The sequence below is a fragment of the Oryctolagus cuniculus genome, chromosome 3 (genome assembly GCF_051225735.1).
Source record: "Oryctolagus cuniculus isolate XC-2025 breed Fujian yellow rabbit chromosome 3, ASM5122573v1, whole genome shotgun sequence".
In the NCBI taxonomy this organism is placed as follows: domain Eukaryota; kingdom Metazoa; phylum Chordata; class Mammalia; order Lagomorpha; family Leporidae; genus Oryctolagus; species Oryctolagus cuniculus.
The window spans coordinates 40,182,545-40,198,552 of record NC_142869.1 but is presented as its reverse complement, the minus strand read 5'-3'; the positions used below and the strand labels follow the sequence as shown (position 1 = coordinate 40,198,552).

The 16,008-nt window shown below is 36.2% G+C and overlaps 1 protein-coding gene across 5 annotated transcripts in view; it reads right to left on the bottom strand.

The window, feature by feature from the left end:
* Nucleotides 1–2,946: 2,946 nt before the first annotated feature.
* Nucleotides 2,947–16,008, bottom strand: part of TYW5 (tRNA-yW synthesizing protein 5) — a 25,565-nt gene continuing 12,503 nt past the window's right edge. Inside the window, exons 3-8 of one of the 5 annotated variants that reach the window (XM_051848323.3) lie at nt 15,842–15,911; nt 12,368–12,412; nt 8,126–8,263; nt 5,971–6,058; nt 5,468–5,584; nt 2,947–3,359 (exon numbers count right to left, since the gene is read on the bottom strand). In XM_051848323.3, coding sequence (XP_051704283.3) covers nt 3,103–3,359; nt 5,468–5,584; nt 5,971–6,058; nt 8,126–8,263; nt 12,368–12,412; nt 15,842–15,911 — 715 coding nt within the window. In that variant the 3' untranslated portion in view covers nt 2,947–3,102. The remainder of the gene's footprint in view (nt 3,360–5,467; nt 5,585–5,970; nt 6,059–8,125; nt 8,264–12,367; nt 12,413–15,841; nt 15,912–16,008) is intronic. The other 4 variants (XM_089329017.1, XM_051848325.3, XM_089329018.1 and 1 more) reach the window with 4 other exon arrangements.

Below are 16,008 nucleotides of genomic sequence, written 5' to 3'. Positions count from 1 at the left end.
CTAGCTATTCAGTCTTTTAGAGGCAACCACTATGAGTGGTTTCTCGTGTATTGTTGTAGATATAATTCTGTGCATATGCATATAAATGTTTACACACAGCACATCCTGTTAAACAAATGGCAGCCCAATTTCAAGCCTATTTTTCATGTAATAACATTGGGAAAATCCTATGCTAGTACATATTCCTCTGCCTCATTCTTTGTGGGTGACATTCCATTTTTGTATTACACTGATGTCCACTTGTATTCATTAATTTTACTTTGAAGCCTTGTCTGTATAGCAAGCAGTGTAGTGAGGTGATTTGCTGGAAGAAGGAAATAATTCCTTTTCTGTGTTGGGTCAAGCCCCCAGACTATTAAGCCACAGAAGAGCTATGTATTCAGAAGCATCTGTGAGATGTGCTGCACATAAAGGAAAAAAAAAATTGAAGAATTTCTGATCTAATAACTTCAACTGTAATCCCCATTTCTGTCACTCACAGTTGTGCAAGCCTGGACACCAACCTATTCAATCTGGGTTGATGAAGTGGTTTCCAAAATCTTTTCAACAATAAAATTGAGAAGCTGCAACTAACAATCTGTTATTTTACACAGTACAAGCAAACATATCATTTGGTCTTCACTCAGCAGACAAAAAAGATTAATAGTATGTATTTAAAATAAACAGACCCTAACATTACAATTATGACCAGGAAAGTAACTTTAAAACCTCCCAGTTCCAGCTTTCTAAATAATGTAATTTAATTTTACATTTTTGTTTATTTGAAAGGCAAAGTGACAGAGCAAGCCCTCTAACTGCTGGGTCATTCTAAATACCCATAATGGAGAGACTAGGCTGGGAAAGTTAGAAGCTGGGAACTCAATCTAGGTCTTCCACACTGGTGGCAAGAACCCAATTACTTGAGCCATCCTTGCTACCTTCCACAGTCTGCATTAGCAAGAAGCTGGAATCATGAGCTGGAGCAGGCTGTTGAACTTAGGTACTCTGATGTCAGGCACCAGTGTCTCAACCAGCAACCAAACACCTATTCCTAAATGTAGTAATTTAATAGTGCAGCAGGAGTTACTTCAAATCTTTCAGTAAGAAGGGACTAGAAATGGAGTAACTAGCAGTCATCAACTGTGTTACCTACCCTTGAATTAGCTGCATTTTTTATAGCAACCCTAGGAAGTACAGTATAGATCAACTATTTTAAAAATTAGTAAAACAGTTTATTAAACAGGTTATTTAGTTTGCTTAAGGTCACCAAGTTTGCTTCCTTATTAAATTAAGTGAAAATAAAATGGGCAAATTGCAATCCATTTCACTTCCAAGTATACTTGTTCTTATGTGACTCTGGATTTGAACTTTACCCTGATTCTCTTACTGGTTAAGAGAAAAACAAAGCTCATTAAAAGTTAAATACATATTTTTATATATATACATATGTAAATACACACACACATATATATATACATACTGTGCAACCTGAAAGTGGTTTTGTCTTTTTCATTTCGTAATGGAAAAAGCAACACTAAATAAAATATTTTGCTTGGGCTAAAAGTTACCAAAGATCAAAATCTGATCATTAGCTCTGGCTAATATATTAAAACAATTTCTTTACTGCAAGACTTTTTTCCCCTCTGTTGTCCTCAGTAACTTCAACATATCTTCCCAAAGATGCTTAGGAAATTTAGAATTTTTATTTATTTTTCCTTTGTAGTTTACTACAGTTTTTTATGCCTAAAATTAATCTAGCTCCATAGTACATGAGGATAAGATTATCTTCATTAGAGAAAATTATTATCTCTAATTAATCTACCAAATTGATGTCAGAAATTGCTCTACTTGGGTACATTTGTCTTTAGTAAATATATTTGTTTTTTTCTCAATGACTCAATGTCTTTGGTTTTTATATTTTTAAATCTTTCTCAGTGTCATTTCTTAAATGACAACATTATAGGATCACTCATTTATTCATCCTTAAAAATAATTTTTTCTTTAAAAGGGGATATATAAAAAATTTAGTGGGGAAAAGCTTTTAGTTAGGTTAAGGTGTAAATATAGGTATTAATTTGTTTTCTATGATTGGAAAATGAAAAAATGGGACACATCTGACATAATGGGTGGCAGAAAAACCAGGATCAGATTAAATGTTTAGAATAAATCACAAAGTAATCCAAATCACTGTCATCAAATCCAATGATTCTCAGTGCTGATTATGCACCAGAACCCTGTGAGGTGCATTAGGTACTTAAACCAAATCTAACATACTGAATCAAACTCTACAAGGCTAGACTAGGCATCTGCATCTTTTAACAAAGTTCCTCAAAAGATTCTGATTCTAGGCAAATGTGGTATATACTGCAGCTTGCATACCTTTTTTCCTGTCAGTACATTTATTTAAACAAATTATCCATTCTCCAGCCGTATGCTGCACAATTCATGTGCCTCAAAGGAATAGGATTCTACTCCCAGCTCCACAGACCTAACTGGCTCAGTGATGGACAAATCTGAGTCACTTTAGAGCAGTGTGACCCAAGATTTGGTAGTGAATTCTGGGAAAGCTTTCTCATATTAACACAGGGCCCTTGGCATCTAGCCTGCCTCTTCCATTGCATATAAATGAAGATGCACAAAGCCCCAACTGCGGCTGGCAATCATCCCATGACCACGAGGGTAGCCAGCCTTAGGTTGGTGCCAATGTTGTAGTTGAAAGGGGAGTGAGGGGGAGATGGGGGCGGGGGGTGAATCCTGAGGTTTTTTGATGACATTACTGAATCACTGGATTGGAAACACTGCAGCCTATACTATCAGTAGACTTCATGTATTATGAAGTGAAACATACATTTTTGTATTAAGTACTTCTACAATTGAATTTTTCATTATTTGCACCAGAGAACTATAGAAAAGTCCCAAAACAGAATTTTTTATAACCATCTGTATCAAGTAGAGACCATGCAAACATCCCTTTAACTTATTTAATCTGGAAATGTGAGATTGATTTATCTTCCCTATTTTAACAAAGCATAAATCTCTAAAATTTAAAATATATATTATAGTTTCCCAATATTTGTGCTAAATTTATGAAAATGTTTATATTCCTTCTATTCATTTCATTCTTTACTCAAAGTTCTTGCTGTAGGCTTTGTCTTGAATATGTAGGACCATTCGCCGTGCATAGAAATCCTTGTATTCCTCTGGTAATTCAGCCAGTGTTTTTAAGGCTCTGTCCAAAATTTGTGCAGCTCTTGATGCTGCTGTAGGATCTTTGTTTCCATAGGTATCTGTTTTATCATAGCATTCAGATGGAAGGTGCTTCCAAAAGACATTCACTCCCACTCCAAACTCTTCAGAAATTATATTATGGAACCATAAAGCTGGATAAAGTTTTAAAAAACAAGTTAAAAATAAAACCTACAGTTTAAAAAAAAGCCCAAAATGTCAGTGAAATATCACGAATTGCATATAGCCAATGTAAGAAATAATTCTTGTAACCAGATCCCTTCGTTAGCACACTCCCAGCTTTTAACAGAATCATTTTAACTTTTATGAATTGCCAACAAATTTAAAGTGTCAATAGCACAACCCTTACTTTTAAAACCTTTAGAAATAGCAATTTTTCCTTTTAACTTGAAAGACATAATAAAATTATATTTGTTTTTTAGCTGTCTAATTTGGGACTGTGTTTCGTGTTACTTGTTTACACTTCCTGAGTCATATAACCACATCAAAAGTGGTATTTTTTTTTTTGTTTCTTGTTTTTTTTTTTGTACACAGAACATTTCAATTATTTGAGGAATAACTCTGACCTTTTCTGATTCAGTACAGAACTTTTGTTCTTAAAGACTTCCTGTTCAAGCTGCAATTTAGTTTTCTAACTTGCTTAAGTTTGCATTCATTGTGGCTTCCTCAGGTTCATATTTCTAATGCAATTACATTTCTTGCAGCTCCTCATAGTAAATATATGAAAGGAAGCATGTATTATGGTGGTAGAGATGATGAGTAAATTTTATCACACGGTATACCGAACTGATTTTTTTTACTTTCTCTAGAAGTCCACTTCTTTGTTTTCAGTTGAGTCTAGACAGTATTAAAATATAGGTGCTATAGGAATAGTAAAGCAATACCATTAAACGACAAAGATGGAATACTAATCACATAAAAAATGTTTAATACTGGAAAAAAGGAAATTGAAATTTTAGAAACAAACACATTTTAAGAGGGCTTAAGGAAAAACAAGCTTAAAAATATTTTGATTTGCAGATCTAGTTTTCAAATATGATTTACTTTCAGAATATTTTATTCAATGCCAAAGATGGAGCTTTTGCTTTTGTTTCAAAATGCATATGTTAAGAATTTCTAATTTTCTTTTCAAAAAGTTGTATATAGAAAAAGGGACAACTACTCAGCCTTTAACCATGTTCTCTAAGGTCCAAAGATAAAAATATTTTTAAAGTTAAATAGAAATTTTAAAATGGCAATGGATTTGAAGATTAATGTGCTCCTGGCTTTGGCAGCCACTGGGGGGTGAACCAATGGAAGGAAGACCTTTCTCTCTCTCACTGTCTAACTCTGCCTGTCCAAAAAAAAAAAAAAAAAAAGATTAATGTGCTGGCTGTTTTTAATGAATGCAAGAATAACAAGTCAATGCATCTAATTCTTACAGATGACCAGTTATATGAAAGTCATTGTATCAGGCCTTTTCACGAATACAAAGATCAACAGACATTCCTTGTCTTCAAGGAATTTCTAATCTAGCTCCAAATGCGATAATCATATTTTAAAACTCATTAATATTTTTCTTAATTCTGTCACCGAAGAGAGGCATTACTGATTGAAAATCAATATATTAATTTAGATATGAGAAATACAACTATAAAAATGAAATTTCTTAATGTGCCACTTTCATTTTAATTGTGACTTTTATAATTTTCAAGTGTTCACTTTTAAACATTTGAACAAATTTAATTACACACTGCAGTGCATACTAACAATATGGAAATTTAATGAACTTTCAAACAAAGTCAGTGAAACTAAGACTGTATATAGAAAGATAATGTACAGAAAAGACATCATAGGTATTGAGAGTATTATATTTTTGATATTTAAAAAAACTCTGTAATCTATTTTGGCTTTGAAACATACCATTTCTTGGTAAATACTTAAGTGACAATAAAAATGTTTTAGCAAAAACAATCAGGAATAATCTTTTTCCAGATATAAAATGTCTAATGACATAATTTATTAAAATAATCTACAGTACAATATTATATTTATTGTAAGTTGCCCTTTAAAAATAGGACTGTTAAATTTATGAGTTTGTCTAAGCATACTTTAAAGATGCATGAACACACATATATAAAAATATCATATAAGACAGAATACATATAACAAATATACTTTTGTACTTAAAAAATCACAGAAAGAATGAATGAAAAAATATAAATTTTATAAACAGCACATTACTGAAGTCTAAAAAGCTTACCAGGAATGAATAATACATCACCAGCTTTAAGGGAACATTCATACCTTCTGGCCTTGGAAAAGAGTGGATATTTAGCCAAGTCTGGATTATCTATATTCAGCACTTCCGATTTAGTACCTGCAAAGTTCCAAAAAGGGATTATATAGACTGGGCTGTTAGAATTTTTTTTTAAATTACAAATATAAATTTGAAAATTTATTCTTTTTAGTACAATAGAATTCCTGTACCCACACTGTGAGAATAATTACCATTCTCTTGAAATCTAAGACAATTTTCAATGACCCACTCTTTAATTATGACCATTGACACCCATGTTATATAATTAAGGGGATCTGAAAATCTTATTCTTCATATAGCATATCATTACATGTATACACACACATAATAGAAAATACAATACATCATAATTAGGAAGAAGTCCTAAAAGGTTTTTTTTTTTATGAGAATAGAGGTTGCTCAAAAAGATTGACTCTAGAAATATAGACCTAAAAAAAAACCCATACCTGATAAATACAAATACTGTGCATCTCGAGGGCTGAACAGTACCACACGCTTTTTTCCTGTCACTTGTATTAAGAAGTTATCCATTACCTGAAAACCAGATAGTACATTTATGGGTAAGCAGTATCTAAAATTCAAATAAACAGAACCAATGGCATTCTAAACAGTTAACTGTAAACCCTATCCTTTAATGGGACTTAATATTACTTAAAACTATCATAATCACCCAAATCTAATAATGAAAATATTTGTATCCCACATATAACTGTGCATCTATTGGAGATATTTCTGCAGTACTGGCATAAAGTGGAAAAAATGAAATATGGAAAATAGGAAATATGAAATTAGGGAACTATTTACCTATTCCCCACCACTGACAGGATAGTTAAACCTTGAGGCTCCCCAATGGTAAATATTGATTTTGTTTATCTGTCAACGAATATTACAGAAAGCCGTCGTTCGACAAAAAGTCAAAGCGCTTAGAAACATCAGGTGTAAGGAAAATACAAAGTGCTTAATATACGTCCAATAATAATTTGGTTATAGGTAACTTGGTTTTCAAATAATTTGTACAGGAATATAACTTGGACATTTTTCTTAATATAATTTTTAAATATTTACCTTTTTAAGACTTTATTTGAAAGGCATAGCGAAATTGAGAGAGAAGACAGAAATGTCTACAATCCATTGGTACACCCTCCAAAAATCCCACAACAGCCAGGGCTGGGCCAGGCTGAGGGCAGGAGCTTGGAATTTCATCCAGGTCTTCCACGTGGGTGGTAGGGAACCAAGTACTTAAGCCATTATCTGCTGCCTCCCAGGAAGGAGGCATCAGCAGAAAGCTGGATCATAAGCAGAGTAGCTGGGACTCAAACTGACACTGCAATAGGAGATGCAGGCATACCAAGTGGCAGCTTACCCTGCTCTCCCACAATGCGTGCTCCTTAACATATCTATTAATGGAGCAATCTTAACTTCTTCCATGTATGCAAGTATACACTTTCTTTGTACAGTTTGTGAAAAATGTTAAATGGTAGAGCCACATGATTCTCAGTGAAGAAATTGAGATATACACCAAGCAAGACACATTCATGATGATTTACATATCACTTCTACCTAAGCATTTCTCCTTTATATGTATAAACTGTAACTATGGAATTAAACTAGCATTTCTTTAACTTACTTTTTAAGAACAGCTTTATATATTCAATTGTAACAAGGAAAATTTAAAAGTCACAGAATTTAGTGAAAAATGTATTTTAAATTATCATATCAGTATCTCACCATTTTCATTCATGTAGATCCTTAAAAAAGAGAATATGCTAGGATTTCAAGTCCATCTCATTTAATTAGATTTCCTATGTAAAATTCCTCTTCAGTGGGTCTTCAACTGAATTATAAAGTATGTGTATAAAGTATAATAATTTTACTCAGAAGTTTTTAAAAAATACTATTATCTTTGGAAATCTATTAGGTATTGCTTTAACTTCCTATGTTTCTCCATCTCCCAACACCAAATCACATACTAGTTTTTTAAAACATTTTAAAAATACTTATGTATCTACTCACATACTTAAGCAAAAACAATTATAATGCCATAAAATAAATCAAGATGAATATTCCACACATCTTACTGCCCTATAAATACAGCAGACATTTGATGTTCTCAAGGGATGGATATATTAAGAGCTTCTGATATCCTCAATTGCTTACAATTGGAAATGACTCTATAAGCTTCTTTCTCATAAAGAACAAAACTCTGGGTGGCTAGAGTCATGTGTAGCATTTATGTGTCCTCATCCCACAAGCATACCACTTTCTCCAATTAAAAAATTTCCCCCATTATCTGTTTCTCACATGCAAAAGGAAAAAAAAAAACTTCATAAAACTTGATGTGTGTGTGTATGTGTGCGTGTGTGTGTGTGTGCAATGAATCAAAAATAAAACCACAGAAATAGAAATGTGAGAAACTAACCAGGCTTTGCTAAATAATTCATCTTTGATCACTGCCTTACAGAACACCTATTTTTAAAACTCATGCTTCAGCAAATTACACAGCAAAGATCTATTTAGGGTAGCCAACAGAAACCATGATTTTTAAATCTATAAGTGCTAAAAATCTACCGTAGCTTTAGACTTTTCATTTGTGTAACATACGTCATAGTGAGTCCAAAGTTGTAATCCTGATGAGCTAATTCGAAAAACACTGGAAAAGAACTGCTCCTTTTTAAAGAAATTTGGAAACTTAATATCTGCTTCCAATAAAGGAAATTGTTTTCTGATATCTGCAACATCCTGCATTAACAGAAACAGAAAAGAAAAAGGTTAGAGTAAAAAAAAAACAGGAAATAATTTTGATGATAAACACAATATGGGCATAATACGTATTTTATCTAAGGCTGCCAACAGAAACCATGATATTGAGAAGAAATAAAGCAAAAACTTTGTTTACTGCTTTAAAATACTATAATGTGGAGGCTGGCGCTGTGACATAGCAGGTTAAAGCCCTGGCCTGAAGCGCCAGCATCCCATATGGGTGCCGGTTCTAGTCCCAGCTGCTCCTCTTCCAATCCAGTTCTCTGTTGAAGCCTGGGAAAACAGCAGAAGATGGCCCAAGACCTTGGGCCCCTGCACCCTTGTGGGAGACCTAGAAGAAGCTTCTGGCTCCTGATTGGCACAGCTCCGGCCGTTGCAGCCATCTGGAGAGTGAACCAGCAGATGGTAGACCTCTCTCTCTGTCTCTACCTCTCTCTGTAACTCTTTCAAAAAACAAAAACAAAAAAAACCAAAAAGAAAAACTATGATGTGATCATCTTCCAACACATAATCTTTTTTTTTAAGATGTATTTATTTATTTGGAAGACAAAGAGAAGCAGAGAGAGAGAGAAAGAGAGAGAGAGAGAGAGGTCTTCCATCTGTTGGTTCACTCCCCAAATGGCCACAACAGTCAGAGCTGGACCAATCCAAAGCCAGGAGTCAGGAGCTCCTTTCAGGTCTTGCACATAGGTGCATGGGCCCAAGGACGTAGGCCATCTTCTACTGCTTTCCCAGGTAATAGCAGAGACCTAGATCAGAAGTGGAGTAGCCAGGACTTAAACCCGTACCCATATGGGATGCTGGCACTGCAGACGGTGGCTTTATACCCACTATGCCACAGTGCCAGCCCCAACACATGATCTTTATAATGAAGGAATAATAGACTATATAACAAGATTGCAGGTTCAGCAATAAACAAACAACAAACTTAAGAGATGGGCCAAGGACCTCAATAGACATTTTTCAAAACAGGACATCCAAATGGCCAACAGACACATGAAAAAGTGTTCAAGATCACTAGCAATCAGGGAAATGCAAATCAAAACCACAATGAGGTTTCACCTCACCCCGGTTAGAATGGCTCACATGCAGAAATCTACCATCAATAGATGCTGGAGAGGATGTGGGGAAAAGGGGACACTAACCCACTGTTCGTGGGAATGCAAACTGGTTAAGCCACTAAGGAAGTCAGTCTGGAGATTCCTCAGAAACCTGAATATAACCCTACCATTCAACCCAGTCATCCCACTCCTTGGAATTTACCCAAAGGAAATGAAATTGGCAAACAAAAAAGCGGTCTGCACCTTAATGTTTATTGCAGCTCAATTCACAATAGCTAAGACCTGGAACCAACCCAAATGCCCATCAACAGTAGACTGGATAAAGAAATTATGGGACATGTACTCTATAGAATACTATACAGCAGTCAAAAACAATGAAACCCAGTCATTTGCAACAAGATGGAGGAATCTGGAAAACATTATCTGAGTGAATTAAGCCAGTCCCAAAGGGACAAATATCATATGTTCTCCCTGATCGGTGACAACTAACTGAGCACCAAAGGGGAACCTGTTGAAGTGAAATGGACACTATGAGAAACAGTGACTTGATCAGCTCTTGTGCTGATGTACAATGTAATACTTTATCCATTTTAGTATTTTTTGTTTTGTTCTAGTACTATTGGTTGAACTCTGTAATTAACACACAATTATTCTTAGGTGTTTAAATTTTAACAGAAAAGTGATCCCTGTTAAATATAATAGTGGGAATAAGAGAGGGAGGAGATGTACAATTTGGGACATGCTCAATCAGACTTGCCCCAAATGGTGGAGTTAGAAACGTGCCAGGGGATTCCAATTCAATCCCATCAAGGTGGCATGTACCAATGCCATCTCACTAGTCCAAGTGATCAATTTCAGTTCACAATTGATCACACTGATAGGTCTAAGAGTCAAAGGGATCACACAAACAAGACTAGTGTCTGCTAATACTAACTGATAGAATCAAAAAGGGAGAGAACGATCCAACATGAGAAGCGGGATATACAGCAGACTCATAGAATAGCTCTCTGGCCTCTGAATCAGCCCTTAAGGCATTCGGATCTGGCTGAAGAGCCCTTGAGAGTATTTTAGGCATGGAAAGCCAAGACACTCTGGGAAAAAAGACCTAAATGAAAGCTCTCTGCGAGTGAGATCCCAGTGGAAAGAACGGGCCATCAAAGAAGGAGGTACCTTTCTCTGAAGGGAGGAGAGAACTTCCACTTTGACTATGACCCTGTCTGAATAAGATCAAAGTCAGCGAACTCAAAAGGCTTCCATAGCCTTGGCAACTCATGACTAGAGCCTGGGGAGATTACTGACGCCATAAACAAGAGTGTCAAATTGTTAAGTCAACAACAGGAGTCACTGTGTACTTACTTCTCATGTGGGATCTGTCCTTAATGTGTTATCCAATGTGAAGTAATGCTATAACTAGTACTGAAACAGTATTTTACCCTTTGTGTTTCTGTGTGGGTGCAAACTGATGAAATCTTTACTTAATATATGCTAAACTGATCTTCTGTATATAAAGATAATTGAAAATGAATCTTGATGTGAATGGAATGGGAGAGGGAGCGGGAGACGGGAGGGGCGCGAGTGGGAGGGAAATTATGGGGGGGGATTTTAATCCATAAACTGTACTTTGGAAATTTATATTTACTAAATAAAAATAAAATAAAATAAAATAATTAAATTTAAAAATATATAAAAAAATAAAAAAATTCACTATTGTGATAAAAATATCACTATTGTTAACCTCAAAGTGCTTCATTAATACGAAGGTTCTTTCCACTTCAGGCAACAATTACACAACTGCTATTTACTTTAATACTAAGTATTAAAAATTCAGGAGACAATACCTTGAAATTCATCAATTATGTAAAAATCTATGGGTTCTATTGAGGGAGAAAAAAAAGAGGGCAAAGAACTAAATAGTGACTTCAGCAAAAAAATGCAATCTTTCTTGATCACCTTAGGAACACTGCAGCCATTTAATTTGAATAGACGTCAAAATTTGTACAATGAGATATTTAGGATTTTAAAAAATTATTTTAGATCAGTATTTTATTAACTGGATGGTTATCTGTGAAATACACAATGGAAGAGATTTCTTATTGTGTAGAGTTTAGTTTACCTTTAACACTAAGATTCTATGATTCTTCTTGTAAACTAAGTAATCAACTTTTTTTTTTTTTTTTTGACAGGCCGAGTGGACAGTGAGAGAGAGAGAGACAGAGAGAAAGGTCTTCTTTTTGCCGATGGTTCCCCCTCCAATATAGCTGCCACGGCTGGCACACTGCGGCGGGTGCACCGCGCTGATCCGATGGCAGGAGCCAGGTACTTCTCCTGGTCTCCCATGGGGTGCAGGGCCCAAGCACTTGGGCCATCCTCCAATGCACTCCCTGGCCACAGCAGAGAGCTGGCCTGGAAGAGGGGCAACTGGGACAGAATCCGGCGCCCCGACCGGGACTAGAACCGGTGTGCCAGCGTCGCAAGGCAGAGGATTAGCGTAGTGAGCCACAGCGCCAGCCAGTAATCAACTTTTAAAAATTATCCTTCTGGGGCCAGCACTGTGGCGCACTAGGTTAATCCTCCTCCTGCAGTGCCGGCATCCCATATGGGTGCCGGTTCGAGTCCCGGCTGCTCCTCTTCCAATTCAGCTCTCTGCTATGGCCTGGGAAAGCAGTAGAAGATGGCCCAAGTCCTTGGGCCCCTGCACCTTCATGGGAGACCTGGAAGAAGCTCCTGGCTTCAGATTGAAACAGCTCTGGCCATTGCGGCCATTTGGGGAGTGAACCAAGGGAAGGAAGACCTTTCTCTCCCTTTCCCTCTCACTGTGTATAACTCTACCTCTCACATAAATAACTAAAATCTTTAAAAAAAATTATCCTGCTTTTCAGGTGTACAAATCATCAAGAAAAGAATGAAAAAAAAAAAAAAAACAGGTTATATGTCAGGCAAGAAGTATAAAACTTACAGTGTAAATTAAAATGTATACACTTATTTAGGTTTTAAGCAACTATTTAAAATCCAGAATTCTTACTTTTCTAGGATCTTCCCCAAGTGACCGTAGGTAGTATTTCTCATCCTTAAACATTGCAAAGAAAAATTAACATCAGCATTCATTTAAAAATATTAGGAGATAAAGTAGGAAGGAAATAACTCTTAAAATATGACCCAGTTACTTAGTTTCCTAAAAAGTTCAATTATTTTACCCTTTCTACTAATGCTCTCTGGTGGCCATATGAAGAAATGCTCATATGATGCTTATAATAACCAGATCCACAAAACATTAGGAAATTAAATTCTAAAGGCAGCACACACAAATTGTATATAGAGTCACAATGACTGACTTTATACTCTAAATTACTTAGATTTTCTTAACAGTATCTTAACATTTAATAAAATAATTCACAACTGCATAGCACATATGATCTCAAAGTATTAAACTGAAACATCACATTTTACCCAGCTAAGTCTATCCTTGACCATATAAATTCTCATGCCAATACTGAAAAGTCAACTCATGTATAAATCAGAAACATATCATTTCATCATCGTAAACTTAAACTGCTGCTTTTGTACCTTACTCAAAGCTAAATAGGAAACTGAATTATAATACATTCACTGTTGCCTGCATTTTCTACAAGAACTAGAGAACACAGATAGACTGGGTCAATAAAAGGCGAATCCAATTCAAGAATATGAATTCTGCCCCTTTTAAACAAAGACAGAGATGTACTGCTCAGCCTCCCCTTGAAGAAAGGACCCACTATTTGGTCAGAGGAGTGTGATTAACTTAGAATTGCAAGCTGTTAACTTCTGCAGTTCCATCTTAGCATTTGAACCCAGGTCATGTTCTTGGGGTGGCCTCAACAAATAACTGAGTAAGATGGTAAATGGCTTAGACATTGCTACCGTAAGCAGTGCTCCTCTGACCAGCAGTCTTGCTCAGGAGTTCCACAATGACCTGGCAGACTGTCAGATCTGTATTTCTGAGGGCTCCTGCCTGCCCGATGCAGCTTTTTCTCCTTTCCTTCCACAGGTATGACTCTATGAAGTGTTCTGCACTCTAAATTCCATCTCAGTGTCTGCTTCCTGGAGGACTGAACTGATGGTCCATCTTCATCTTGTTTACATACTTTCCATATTTTTTCAACTTTAATCTTTCAACCTGTCTCTTTTGCTTCATTTCCTATTTCATGGAATCTGTCCACTCATTACCCTTAGGAAAGTCTTGAAGGGCCACTGAAGACACAATGTTCAAAGCATGGCTATGAGTTCAAAATCCAGTTCTCCAGCACAGCTAATGGAATCAGTTCAGAGAAAGAATATAGATGGTAAATGTCTACGTCTTTTTAACTTGGAAAAATGGAATGGGTTTTAAATTCCTTTTGTATCAGATTATATAGTAGAGGGGGAATTGTATAAAGACATAATAAAAGGAACAGATTAAAATTAGTTTCATAAAAAAAGACTCTAGTTGTAATACAAAATCATAGACATACAGAGTTTATAGTGATCTTGGTAGTAATCTAGTATTACCATTACCTATCGAGAACTGTGAAAATGCAACACCTTTTACAACCAAACTTTCAGGCCCAGCTGACTCAAATGCAAACAATTTTACTGAAAAAAGCAGCTTATTTTTAAAATGTGCATTTGAGGTAAAATAGTGCACTTTAAAAAAAAGATTTATTTATTTATTTGTTTGAAAGTCAGAGTTACTGAGAGAGATCTTCGACCATTTATTCACTCCCCAAATGGGCTGGGCCTGAAACCAGGAACCAGGAGCCTAGAGCTTCTTCTGGGTTTTCCATGTGGGTGCAGGAGCCCGAGCACTTAGGCCATCCTCTGCTGCTTTCCCAGCTACACTAGTAGGAAGCTGGATCAGAAGTGGAGCAGCTGGGACTCGAATCAGCGCCCATTGCCCACATCACAGGCACAGATTTAACCTGCTATGCCAATGCTGGCCTCAACAGTATATTTTTTAAAAATGTATTTAACTATAATATTGAAGGCCTATCTCAAGGTATGTAAGCCAAATTACTTAAAGCTGGACTATAATGTAAAATAACTAGAATTCTTTTGTACTTAATACTGAACAAATGTTACAGCAACACACATAGTAGGAATCATTATTAACAGCTAACATTATGAAAGCAGTCCAATAGTAAAAGACATATATGTAAAAATAAAGTTCTCCAATAGCATTTAAATTTGCCATATCAGACTAAGCATGTTCAAAGAATGTAATGTTAATTGCTAATGTTTAATGATTTTCTACATATCACACAGCAGTACTTCACAGATTTTATTTAATTCTCATAAAAACCTTATGAAACAGGTACTATTATTACCCTCATTTTCTAGATACTGAGGCTCATAAAAATAATTTGGCAAAGGTTTGAGAGCTAATTCTGAACAACAGAGCTACAACCTATGGTGCATCCAACCAAATCTTACGAATGGCTATCAGAGAATGCAATGGCTCTTGTAAATCAAATGTTCTTTTAGATTTTTTTTTTTTTAATTTTTGACAGGCAGAGTGGACAGTGAGAGAGAGAGAGACAGAAAGGTCTTCCTTTGCCGTTGGTTCACCCTCCAATGGCCGCCGCGGCCGGCGTGCTGCGGCAGGCGCACCGCGCTGATCCGAAGCCAGGAGCCAGGTGCTTATCCTGGTCTCCCATGGGGTGCAGGGCCCAAGCACTTGGGCCATCCTCCACTGCACTCCCAGGCCACAGCAGAGAGCTGGCCTGAAAAGAGGCAACCGGGACTGAATCCGGCGCCCAACCAGGACTAGAACCCAGTGTGCCGGCGCCGCAAGGCGGAGCATTAGCCTATTGAGCCACAGCACCGGCCTTTCTTTTAGATTTGATAGTTGTTTTTAGCCCTTATGTATACTCCTGGGAAACTGTGGTCTTTATTCTTTTTACTTTTAGAGTATTATGGGTAGTGATGCATTAAACTTGTGATTATAGATTGGACTGAAATTATGTATATGCAAAGATTAAAGAAAAAAGGAAGGAGTGGGATTGAGGGAAGGAGAGAGGAAGTATGCTTATCTTCTTAGAATTGTACCTTTGAAATACATGAAATCTGTTCTCTTTATATTAATAAAAGTAAAAAAATTAAAATATTATTTTAAACAAAAATCTATTTAGTATACACATATAATGCTTTTTTTAAAAAATTATTTAAGGGGCGGTCACTGTGGCGCAATGGGTTAAGCTGCCACATGGGATACTGCATTCCATATTGGGGTACCTAATATTGAGTCCCATCTCTGCTTGGATTAAGCTTCCCGCTAAAGCAGCAGACGATGGCCCAAGAATTTGAGTTCTTGTCACCCACATGGGAGACCTGGATGGAGGTCCTGGCTCCTTGTCAGTCCCAGCTATTCCAGTCATTTGAGAAGTGAATCAGCAGATGGAAGATCTGTCGCTCCCCTCTCTCTGTCACTCTGCTTTCCAAATAAATAAATAAAACTTTTTTAAAAACTGGTAAAAGCAATTACCTCTGAAATAAAGAATTCTTTATGCTTTTCTTCAGCTGCTCTTTGGACCAACTCATCAAAAGGTAATGTTCTGAAATAAACAAAAAAGAGTACCTGGACTTAGTAACAGGTAAACTAGTATTAATCTAATTGCTATACATATAGGCTTGTTGAGTGGGAAATGACCT